A 12,634-nucleotide genomic window follows, 5' to 3' on the forward strand; every position below is an offset into this window, starting at 1 on the left:
TTGTTTTTGTATTATTTGTACGGCCCAACTATGTTAAAACTTAAGCCCGTTTACTTTTGGCCCAACTAGTTTTAAACTTAAAGCCCGTTCACTTTTTAAGCTAGAGGTGGTTAGGTAGATGACATCAAATCTTACTTACCTACAAAAGTTAAGGTTTTAGTTAAAGATTTTGATTAAGGAAGTGATAAATCCATTCCCCGATAATATAGCTAACTGAAGTTGTATATAATAAACTCTGCATTCTAAAAATTGATTTTCACAAAGGTTCATTCATTCAGCAGATTCATTGTACGCAAACACCAAATCGATTCATAAAAAAGGTAACATAATTGCACATTCAAATTTACTGCTCATTCTTCTCTTTCTTTCTTTTTCTCTACGATCAATTGAGTAAAAAAGTTGGATCTTTTCACTACCGGCCGACGCTTCAGTTTCCAAAAAAATCGATTCTTTGATGATTTTAGTATGTTAATGTAATCAAAAAAACAAGAACTTTACTGATTCAAACAATGTAAAAAAAAAAAAAAAGGAAGAGAAAAGATATTAGATAATACTTACATCAGATCGATAAGTCTCCAGCAAAATTTTTTTTTTTTTTTTTGGAAGGTAGTTTGATTAATCTGTGATGGGAAGTAGCAGTTCAAAACGCTCGAGCAAGATAAGCAGTCGAAGATATTCTCAAAGTGCGTCTTCTTCTTCTTACGACGGACACAATCCTCACTACACTCAACAGGCTCCTGCTTCATCTTCCAGTTCCAGGTCTGTGAAGAACCAAGGCAATAAGAAGTATTCTCAGATTGGTGATTACTACCGTTCCATTGATGAGGTTCAGTTTCCATTTTTTCGCCATGTTTATGAGATTCTTGGACGTTTTTGTGTTTGGTGGTTCTGTTTCTTGAATGTTCTTGGTTTATATTATAGGTTACGGCTGCTCTTTCTCATGCTGGTTTGGAGTCATCGAATTTGATTGTTGGTATAGATGTCACTAAGAGCAATGAGTGGACAGGTGTGAAAAGTTAGATTCTTTGTTCATGATGTTTGTTTAAGCAATTGAACATTTTAAGTAATGTTTTGGTGGGTTTTTGGATTCAAGGAGCGAGATCATTCAACAGGCAAAGCTTGCATTACATTGGAACAACTCCAAACCCGTACCAGCAAGCTATTTCCATTATTGGAAAGACTTTATCTGGTTTTGATGAGGATAATTTGATTCCTTGTTATGGATTTGGAGATGGTAATAAATGTCTGCACTTTGTTAGTCTTTATGTTTTAAGAGAAATGTTTCATTTAATTGTTTTTCTTTGTATGTTTGATTCTTGCAGCTACAACACATGATCAGCATGTCTTCAGTTTCTATCCGAATGATACATTCTGTAACGGGTTTGAAGAAGTCCTTTCACGTTACAGAGAGATTGTTCCTCAGCTGTGTCTTGCAGGTTTGAGATTAAGAAACTCCTTTTTCTGCTTGTGTCTGTGTTTGTTTTGTTCTGTTACATGATCTTTGCTCGCTCCTTTCATAGGGCCAACATCTTTTGCACCCATTATCGAAAGGGCCATGACTATTGTGGAAGAAAGCGGAGGGCAGTACCATGTTCTTGTCATAATTGCTGATGGACAGGTAAATAAAAGGATTCTTGTTCTGCTACATTCATTATCCTACATTAACCTCATGATTGACTAGGTTCTGATGTTTATAAATGTCAGGTGACAAGAAGTGTTGATACAAATCAAGGCGGCCTCAGCTCACAAGAACAAAAGACCATTGATGCGATTGTTAGAGCTAGGTACATATCTCTCCTTATGTTTAGTCAAAATCAGATATATAATAATAACCTCTGTGCTCTATTATAACTTGCGGTGCAAATCGCAGTGCATATCCTTTATCGATAGTTCTGGTTGGTGTTGGAGATGGTCCTTGGGATACAATGAGACAGTTTGATGACAACATCCCCGCTCGTGCCTTTGACAATTTTCAATTTGTGAATTTCACTGAGATTATGGCAAAGAACATTGATCCTGGAAGAAAAGAAGCAGAATTTGCACTTTCCGCCTTGATGGAGATCCCGTCTCAGTATAAGGCTACCCTCGAGCTCGGCTTACTCGGGTTAGTATCTTTACTTTTTTTTTATTGAGAGCATTACTATAACCTTCTGCAACTACAAAACTCTTTAGATGACCCTTGTTTCCATATTTGTAGACGAAGAACTGGAAAGTCTCCAAACAAGATTGCTCTTCCACCACGAATCAGTGCTACTAACCCATTTCTGAACATCACCGTGAAAACTTCCTGGTCAAGCACTGTCGCCACTGCACCGCCTATTTCAGCTGCTAGTAGTAACGAGAGAGAGGTTTGTATATATATGTCTTTTAATCATAAAGAAACTGTGCCATAATTTATATATTATTTAACCAAAAAATTTAAAATGAATTTCAGAGTTGCCCGATCTGTCTAGTTAATGCAAAGAACACGGCATTCAACTGTGGCCATCAGACTTGCCATGGATGTGGACAAGACATTGATAAGTGTCCCATTTGCCGCACCACTATTGCAGTTCGCATCAAGCTCTATTAATAATGGTACTTTTTCATCAGATCATCGACCACAAGGTGAACGAAACCCGTTATTTTTTTCTGAGGGCTTCGCCATTGTTTCTATCTCTAGGGGAATACAAGATTTTGTAGTTCTCCATTTATTCTTACTGTACATAATTTATTCTTTCTTTTTTTTTTCGCATTCTTACTGCACTTGGATTGGGCACTTTTCAGTTTAGTTTTAGAGCTTTTTTAATAAACAATAGATTGTTTTGTTTCCATGATAGCGTGAAAACATAAGTGTTTTTAGTTAACATATCCCACCACAACAGATTAAAAATACTAAATATCGAGTACAGTGTAACAATATCAATTATTTTACTAAGTACTACTTTGTTATCCATAACCAAACGGATAATTTTCAAACCGAACTTACCTTACTAGTTGCGGGGATGGAGCACGACACGCATACCGTTCTTCATGTACAATGTAGTCGTGAGCTTGGGAACAATCTCCTGTCCTTGAACAACTTTGACTGAATACCTCATCAAGACTGCTGCAGCCACCATTTTCATCTGTGTATACGCAAACTTCTTCCCAACACATAGCCTCGGACCTGCGTTGAACACAACGTACTTGAACTGATCTCCGCTCACAATTTTTCCTTCTTTGATCCATCTCTCTGGTTTGAACTCTTCCCAGTCTTTCCCCCAGATCGATTCTATTCTCCCCATCGAGTAGACCGAGTAGTGAATCCTAGCGCCTTTCTTCACCCTCGTCCCATCGGGTAACACATCGTCTTCTGAAGCTTGCTTCATCTCCATTGGTACCGAAGGGTAAAGCCTCAGTGACTCTGTTAGAGCAGCTTGGAGATACACCATTTCCCTAAGCTCTTCAGCCTCGAACTGGTCTTTTGTTTCTTGTGCTGTAAGTTTCCCTTGAATCTCTCTGATTTCCCTTAGGATGTTCTTCTCGACCTGAGGATGTTTCTGAACTAGCCAGAAGAACCACACGAGAGCCACTGATGTAGTGTCCCGACCCGCGATGATGAAACTTGTGCAGAACTCTCTGAAGTACTTGTCTGAAAAGTAGTTTCCTCTTGTAGTACCTTCCTCTTTCTCGTACTCTCTTTGCATAAGGCGTGACAAGAGATCAGAGGATTCGTTTAAGTTCCCCATTTTCCTCAGCTTGTTCCTCCTCTCTCTCACTGTCTTATTCGCAAATGCGTGAACGATTCTAACCGCTTTTTTCAGCTTTCTCTCAGACCCAATATCTAGAAACCTCATTGGCTTCCACACAAAGGGAGGTATCAAAAACCTTGCAAGTGTATACTCCGTGGCTTCCTCAAAAGCCTTAGCGAAAGGAATCTCCGGTAAATCGATCTCTAAAGATCCCGGATAAACCCCAAAGGCAGAGATACAGATGTTGTCGAAGGTGAAACGCAGGAGCACGTCTTGTAGATCAAAGACTCTCTTAGAAGTAGACAACTTCTCCATCAGCGGCACGAGCTTCTGGTCCACCAGATCTCTCATGGTAGTAAACGTGTGCTCCAAGAAACGAGAAGAGTGCATCTCGGTTTTAGCCACACGTCTCTCTTCCATCCAAAGCTCACCATCAGCATTAAAGATCCCGTCTTCAAGAAGCTCACGAAACCTCTCTCTATAAAACGCACCTTTTGGATAGTTCTTGAAATTGGTTTTGAGAATGTGCTCGATGTTTGCAGGATTCGCGGTCATGATTCCGTAAGACCCACCGAACCAAATTCCTCTGTAATGAAACGTCCCACCAGCTCTGACTACGCCTCTGGTGCACCAACCAAACAGATCGTATTTGTTTAAGGCTAACGGCGGTATGATTCCCAACACTGGCCACATCACTGGCCCACCTTTGCTCACTAACTTTTCACGCAAGTAACTAAGAAGAAAAAGCCCTACTAGGGCTAAAGCCACGTCCGGAAACCTCAAGTGGGTGTATACCCATTCCACCGCAGAAACCAGCATTTTCACCTCCATTACGTCAGAGACTTTTGGCCGATAGTGAAGAAAAACACAAAAGGGTTTAAGCTTTTCGCTGAGTTGCAAAGCAGAATTAAGATGGCAAGGGTAATAAATAACCAACTTATGAGATATCAGTATATTATTAAATGATCACACCAACTTCATTAGACCCTAAAACTGTATTAATTAACTATTCGGCTAGTATAGTTATACTGAGGAAACATAACTATAATAGTGGGATTAGGCAGTTAGCTGTAGCGGTTTACGAATTATATAGCTTATACAAAAATGCTAAGGAAGTTATGTGTTTCACAGAAATGCACACTTTGGCTGATTATATAAACTATCCTACATGTATTACGCAATGTTAAAAAAATGTTTTTGTTGCTGAAATTATCTCTACGCCTTAAATATATTTCTTCAACATGATGGTTTCGCATATGAATGGGATATTTATATTTTTGTCAAGACATACTTATCTTAGAATTATAAATTTATAATCCAACTGCTAGGCTCTAACTCCCAACGACTTTAAGCGTTGGGTGAAAACTAGTCGTCAACTCTCAGCAAAAAAAAAATTATCAATAAATATTTGTAAATATGTAATTAATTAACTTTGACCAGAAACGGAGACAAAAAGATCTTCAAACTTCATAATCTTAATCATTAATTATGATCATTACGAAGGTACAGAAATAGAACATTAATTATGGTCCCCCTTCTTTACCTCTTATACATAGAGATTGCCTTTTTATGAAGTTGATGAGTTTTGCATCTAACACCATCAAATGCTATTGTTCTTGTAAGAACATACTGTATAAGTATAACTTTTGTTAACCGGGAAAAAGTGGAGATTATCTAATAGAGATTGAACTTATTCGAGTAGATGATTTCGTAGACGATTATATATGACATATATTATAGAATATTTGATAGTACGTGGTTACTGTTCTTTTCTACAAATCTAGTTTTTGTATTTCAATTATGAAAATGAAAGGTTCAATTTTTCTTAGAGAACTTTAGTTTCTCTTGAGCTTCCGCAAGTTCGAATAATTTCTTAGAAGTGTGAAGTGTCTGTTTTGCCTTAGTGTCTCCTCATTTTATACTGTATATCTTTGAAGACCCCGAACATGTTGATCTTGGATTGTGGGTTAGTTAGCCTAATTAATACTAGTACTGACAAAATTTTGGTTGAACTGGCAAAGTAACGACTGTGCCAAAGATTAATTAAAATTCTTTGTAAGTAGAAATAAGGAATTTATGTCATATTGTCCATCAATCGCTTTCGTCTGTGATGCTGAGATATTAACTTCTTACCAGTTCTCTCTTTCTCTAACTTTAATTATATAGCCCTCCACTGCACTTTATAGTATTGGTATCTTTCTTCTATTCTTCTCTATCCAATCGTTTTGATTAGTATTATTTTCAAAGAATCGATTTATATCCAAGTTTTGTAACCAAATCCAAAACGGTATTATTAGCTATGCCAAGTGGGCTTACTCAGGTGGACCAACCTATTTGTCACCATAATTTTGGCCATTGCTTTATTCCAACACAATTAACGAACAGCCAAATTCTCTTAAATTTTCTTTTTTTTTCCGATTTTTGAATCATCTATATGTGAAATTATAGCTAGCGTTCATACTTTTTAGTCGGTATGTCGTCATATTCTTAAAATCTATTTTTCATTTTTTAAAACATTTAATAGACTTCTACCTTGTAAAATTGAATTATGTATACTTTTGGGAGAAAATGATATATATTTTCGTAATTTTTTATAAATCTGCAATTATTGTTGTATATTCTTAAACTGCTATACTTTTCAGATAGTATGGAACAGTCCTGTAAATCGTTATTTAGTTAGCTACACTTTCACCGGTTTCTAAATTTTATATGGATGTAATATATACCATTACCATTATATATAGTTTTATCTTTTGTCAAATGTATTATTTATGATAAATTGATTATTTCCACTTGCCGACAGTCAATGCTCATATTAAAACTTAAAAGAACGAGTGCATGTAGTATACTAGTACGCAATTGTGCAAAAATGTAGTGTGAAAACGTAGAAAAAATCTTGAAACTTATAATTTATTATTGATTCTTTTTTTTTTTGTTAAATACTGTAGAGAGTACTACTAGAGTATTTATTAAACTTTGAGTCATGTGGTCGTGAATCGTGAGACAGTACAGACCATAAGTGAGTCCATAATGATATCGTGTTTCACTAACATATAATTGTTTTGTATGTATGCACGTAACGTATATGTTGTAGTCTATAGTTTAAAACCAAAAACAAATATCAATAGCTGTTTAGATATACACTTTCTATATTTGTCATCTTCTTCTTAAATTATCTGCGACAATAGAGATGCACACACATGAATCCATATTCAAACAGTTATATTCGAACTTAGCCGATTCTGAAGTATTTCGGTCTGAGGTCGTAATCGGAAACCCATCTTCTCCACTAAATATATAAGAAGCCAAAGTTTGGGCCACTCGATCTTGGATTTTAAGAGAATAATATTAAGATCGATGTAAGATTAATATCTGTGAATTTTTTTAAAAAGGAGTTTATCATCATGAGAAACGACTTTGTTTCTAATAAGACGAGCTCAAGTTGGCAACTTGCATGTCTACTTTTCATTCTCACGGTCACGTACACGTACCAAGGTATGTGCCAACTTTGTCCACTTCACACAAGATATGTCTACTCATTCCTTTTCTTTGTAAAATGTGTGATGGACAGTCTATATATTTGTCTTCACTGAAACATCACGAATAGTAAAATTAACAAAAAATAGTAAAACCAATAAATACTATGATTATTATGCAAAATGTAGATAATTAATATATATATATATATATATATGTAATTGTTTATATGTGAAATTACAAAAGCAAAGTAAAAGAATGCAATATATATATAAGTATATTATATTTCTATTAACAGTTGAAATATATATATATATATATATGTGCTATTATAACATAACAATACAATAAAAATAACATTAGTTAAAACAATAAAGTTAAAACTATGAAAATAAGCTTTTTAAAAAACTTATAGAAAAAAACAAATATGTAAATTATATTTTTTAATAATCTTTTATAGGTTAATGACTTATAAATAAAGTATATATAGATATAGTCATATAGATAATGCTCAATTTGCATTCTTTACCTTTTTATGTCTCTAAAACTGTTGCTACATATTTATATTTATTTTTACCTTTTTCCTTTCCCACATTTTAAATAGTTCGACCAATACTAAGTGGTTTGAAACTTGAAAGTTAACTAATTAGCAAGAAAAAAAAACTTGGTTGGATACTTGGATGATAAAAAGTTTAGAACTCTTTTTAAAAGTTTTTACATTCTAAAAGATGTTTTGTGCTATAAAAATTTATAAAATTATAATTTGCAATGCTCAATCACCAACGATATAAAATTAGGAACATTTTCATCGCAAATTGATCTTTGAAATGATATATCGGCCTATAACAACAATTTTAATATTGGAATGTCACTATTTTAATCCTAATATCACTAAAACTTGTAGTTAAGTTGAAAAATCTCAGTTTTGTATACCCAATTAGTTGCAAACCCGACGTCCTATTACTCGGACTCGAGTATTATTGATGGGTTGGCAACAAGTTATTATCTTTGTACTATGTCAGCAACATGTTAACGAATCAATACTGTACTTGTTTGACCGATAATAATAATGAAAATGTATGGTATCATGCAATTTCTGTAAAACTATTTACAAGTTGCCTTTAATGATCCCTCTTAATTTGTCCTTTTTATTATTAAGTTGCATTTATTTATTTGTTGGCTTTTCCAAGTAGTGTATTTTTTTTTTTTTAATCTTTCCTGCCATTAAAAATTGAAAATTGAAAATTTGTACTTTCTTATTTTACGCCAAAATAAATCATTATAACTCCAAAAAAAATATGGATATATAACTCCACTTTTGTAGTGATAGGAAAGAGATATGTTTCACTGTCCAAAAATGTTGTTTTGCTTTGTGCATTCTCAACGAATAGATAACAATATGTAAATGATGGTGCATTCAACAATTTTAATCTTGCCCATTGCTATATACCGTCCCAACTCGACTGGAAGAGATCCCATTTTATTTAAGACTTTAAGTTGATAACATACATGCGGATTTAATTCCAATCAAATATTGCTAACAATATTAAAGCGTTATTATACAATATGATCTCTATCTTCTCCACTTCTAAGATCTAACCTCAACGCTAGAGATGAAAAACAACTAATAAAGTACACCTTTTGTCTTGATAAAATCTCACTCGGGTTTTTAACAAATACATCAAGTGTTATTTCTATATCATAAAACAAAGGACAGTTACGATATCTTATCAACAAACCCTCACGGGCCATTATTTGACTTCTCGTTTTGGCGTAACCCAATCAATATATTTATCTTGACAAATCTCACTTTGGTTCATTGGACTGATGCATGTGAATATTATAATGAGTCCAAACATAATTTAAACATGAATAATTTGTCTGACAACCAATCACAAACCTAGCTATAAAGAATCTAATACAGAACAAAAAAGTCGCAAATTTATGAAACATCACCCCATTAGATTTCCGCAGGTTTCATGGTGGCATAGACACATCTTCATTTCCACGCCTGAAGAACATGTGCAGGTGTGTCAAGTTGTCCAGTTTTTAATCTGTTAATCTAACCATTAATCATCCATTAATCATGCATGTTATTCTAATAACATCATTGATTACCTTGTATATATCTCCTTAAATGCCCACAAATATATAAAGCTCTTCTGGCACGTATTTCAATAATTACTTACTCATTTTTTTTTGCAAATGACTGTTAAAAAACGCCAAATTTGTTGTTTACAAAACAATAATTTTCAACCAAAAAAAAACAAACAAATGTAATTAATTTATTGAACAAGATTCGTGTAAAATGAATGATCCGGTTTGGTGACGGAGACCTTCCAACATTTAACCTCTCCGTCAAGACTTCCACTAACGATTGAAACGACACCGTCTGACTCCGTATCTTTAACCGCCGCCAACGACTTAACCGGTTTAGTATGACCATAAAGAACCTCCAAGCAACTGTAACTAGAATCAGATCCACGTCGCCAAATCCTAACCGTCCGATCTGCAGATCCACTCAGCAGCAAATCAGAGACGTTGAACAAGCTAAGTATTGCTTTATCATGTCCCCTCAAAGCACCTCTCACCGCCATGTAATCGCAAGTGTCCTCTCTCTCCCAAACCAAAATAGACCGGTCACACGAACCGGAAAACAAAACCGATCCATCGTCGTTTAACGCCAAAGCGTTAACCGCCGATTTATGCTTCTCCAAAGTCGCGACCAACGCATGACGTTTCGAACCGGTCGGTTTAGCCCAGACCCGGATACGTCTATCCGCGGAACCGGTGTAAACCGTGCCGTTAGCAGAGACGGCAACGGCATTAACGGCGTCATCGTGAGCTTTGATAGACTCTTTGCAACGAAGATCAGAAGCTCTCCAAATCTTCAAAGTCTTATCCCAAGAAACAGAGTAAATGAACCCGTCGTTGACGGCGAGAGCAGTGACGGCGTCGGCATGTTCGATCCAGAGACGTTTTTTATGACGGCGCACTTGAACGTAGTTTTTAGGGAGAGCGAAGCGTCGCAAACGGTCGTTTAGAGTCGGAAGCGTTGTCAACTGTTTATAACCGCTTTTCGCCGTTAGTTTCCAGACTCCGATCTTACCGTCTTGATGCGCCGTGAAGATTTTTTCACCGGAGAAGCCGACGGATTTAACTGTTCCCGAGAAAGGATCCTGGCCGTTGAATGTGTCGAGATGAGCACACATGTCGCGATCGTAGATGCTTACTTCGTGTCCGGAGACGGCGAAGAGGTAACCACCGTTGACGGCGAGACATGTGACGGGGAGACTCCGCTCACGGAGTTTAAACGAAGAGGTGACGGAGTGAGAGACGGTGACGGTGGCGGAGGGGATTTTCTGAAGAGAAGGAACTGAAGGAAGTGTTTGGAGAGAGAGACTGCTGTGTAGGCTGCTTGAGCCGGTGGTGGCGTCGCTGAGTGATGATGATGACGTGGCGCTTTCGCCGGAGTCTAAATGTTTCGGTGTTCGTTTTCTTTTGTCTGAATCGAACAGCTTTGAGATAACTCTCATGGTTTCTATCGATGTTTGGTAAGAAGAAGGTTTGGTTTGAGTGAAGAAGAGGAGATAGATTGTGTAAATAGGAAAGAAAAAAAAGCGCGTCGTGCAGAGAGAATACGCCACGTGGCAGGTAAGTACAGAGCGGCGCTTACTAATTTTCTGGGTGTTATTTAAACTTAAAAGACATTTGATTGTTGTACCATTTGGTTTTGTACTTATAGACGAGTGAGGGGTATTGTGGTAAAGTCGAGAGCTAATAGTCAAATAGCCAATTTGTGTGTGTCTTGTGGTGAGAAAGAAAGAAACAAGAAACTTTGAAGACAATCAAAGTAAAGAGGAGGAGAGATTGGGGTGTTTTGCGTTACAGCATTGATGAGGTTGGATGGTAGTGAATTGGCAGTATGGGTTAAGGAAAGAGTAGGACCCAAGTAATTATGAACCGATTGTGTTGTGTTGTGTATTATCAATTTGCTAAACATTATTTCGAAGATACTATTATTTATAGCACTTTTTCGGATGTTGAATAGTTGTGTGAGTTGTAATAAATGGGTGTGAGTGCATGAGTGGGAAACTTGGACGGAAATGATTATGAGATTGGTCACATCGTTGCTGGAAAGTGGCTAAATAAAGAGAGACACAATTGAAAATGGGGTCAACTGTCAGAAGAGAGACACAAACCGATGACCAAAAAGATAAAGAAAATTAGTTTTGTAGGGAAAAAAAATTAAGTAGGAAAGGTCGGAGTCGGTCGTTATCTGGAGTGGACTGGGAAGAAGCAGCGATGAGACCGTAGTTGCCAGCCCAAAATAGTGGAAGGTTACATAATAGGAAGGCTCTTGCGTCTTTCTTTTTTGTTTCTTCTTTGAACCTACATCGATTTTGTAATAAGGGGAAGGCGCTAACTTACACGAGCTATCGTTTTCATTGCGGTTTGATAGAAAGTAGAAACCATCACGCCGTTACTTATCAACGTTTTTTCTTTCTTTTTGCAAAATTCATGAGTACTCAGGGATTATTGTACAGTCAAATGTGCATTTTGTTCTTAATTGATTTCAATAAAAAATCATAAATTTGGGGGGGGGGGGGGGGTTCAAATAATAAATGGGATTTTGATCTCTATGTATTCTTTATTTTTGGTACAATTCAGATTATAGCTTTGCAATTATTTTGTGTGTTAATTGAATGTACGATTAGGAAATCACGTATGTTCATTTTTTTTTTGGAGGGCATGATTTTGTTCTTTAAAGCCTCCTTGAGTGAAATGGAAACAGAAGTTGGTTATTCTTTGATATAATTCAAAGTACACAAGACGGTATATGTTAAGATCAAACAAGAAAACTTTGTATGGAAGTTGTGACACTGTTGTTTGACTGAGATCTCCTTAAAGATAAAAGTTGTTGCTACTGTAGAGATAGAATTGAGGATTTCGTCTTGATTTATGGTGGGAATATATTATCCAAGAAGTGATTTTCTAAGTGTTGGTTAGACCATTTTGAGCGGTGGCCTATATCTTTAAGTTGGATGAGAGCGTTTATTTTCTTTACTTAGAATTAGAACAACATTATGTGAAGTTAAAATATCTTGCAATAGGTTGTCAAATTCGAAGAGGACTCCTATGCTTTCTTTTTTTAAAAACTCTTTTTTTTTTCTTTTTAATTACATAATTTATCCACATATCATCATCACGTAGATATTATTAACTAGCACTTTACATTACCATTTTCTATTAAAAAAAAAAAATCGTTGAAAAGCTATTTCAAATTTTGTGTATATCTGGACGGTTAGTGATCGTGGAACTTTCTCTATCAAGTATGATAAATATATGAAAATGAAGCTTACGATTGTGTTGATACTTGATAAGAATACCCCAAATACGAAGTGGTGTTTTCATAAATAAGACTAAAGAGATCGAGAAAGAAA

The 12,634-nt window shown here is 35.9% G+C and overlaps 3 protein-coding genes across 4 annotated transcripts; 1 reads left to right on the top strand and 2 right to left on the bottom strand.

Moving 5' to 3' along the window:
- The first annotated feature begins 171 nt into the window (after nucleotides 1-171).
- Nucleotides 172-2,811, top strand: LOC104757009 (E3 ubiquitin-protein ligase RGLG5-like). Of its 2 annotated transcripts, none has more exons than XM_010479698.3 (10): nucleotides 172-320; nucleotides 607-826; nucleotides 922-1,006; nucleotides 1,094-1,234; nucleotides 1,323-1,436; nucleotides 1,521-1,618; nucleotides 1,705-1,784; nucleotides 1,871-2,104; nucleotides 2,198-2,348; nucleotides 2,435-2,811. In XM_010479698.3, exons 2-10 carry the CDS (start codon nucleotides 626-628, stop codon nucleotides 2,570-2,572), a joined length of 1,242 nt encoding a protein of 413 aa, XP_010478000.1. In that variant the 5' UTR covers nucleotides 172-320; nucleotides 607-625; the 3' UTR covers nucleotides 2,573-2,811. The 2 variants fall into 2 exon arrangements, with proteins under 2 accessions (XP_010478000.1, XP_010478001.1); XM_010479699.3 differs by having other exon boundaries at nucleotides 176-320; nucleotides 611-826.
- LOC104757010 (cytochrome P450 86B1) lies at nucleotides 2,717-4,769 on the bottom strand. The gene has a single exon (XM_010479700.2). It carries the CDS (start codon nucleotides 4,542-4,544, stop codon nucleotides 2,973-2,975), a length of 1,572 nt encoding a protein of 523 aa, XP_010478002.1. The 5' UTR covers nucleotides 4,545-4,769; the 3' UTR covers nucleotides 2,717-2,972.
- Nucleotides 4,770-9,362: 4,593 nt separating this feature from the next.
- On the bottom strand, nucleotides 9,363-11,228 carry LOC104757012 (protein JINGUBANG). The gene has a single exon (XM_010479701.2). It carries the CDS (start codon nucleotides 10,724-10,726, stop codon nucleotides 9,476-9,478), a length of 1,251 nt encoding a protein of 416 aa, XP_010478003.1. The 5' UTR covers nucleotides 10,727-11,228; the 3' UTR covers nucleotides 9,363-9,475.
- Nucleotides 11,229-12,634: the final 1,406 nt, after the last annotated feature.

The sequence above is a fragment of the Camelina sativa genome, chromosome 17 (assembly GCF_030686135.1).
Source record: "Camelina sativa cultivar CO46 ecotype springtype chromosome 17, ASM3068613v1".
Taxonomy (NCBI): Eukaryota; Viridiplantae; Streptophyta; class Magnoliopsida; order Brassicales; family Brassicaceae; genus Camelina; species Camelina sativa.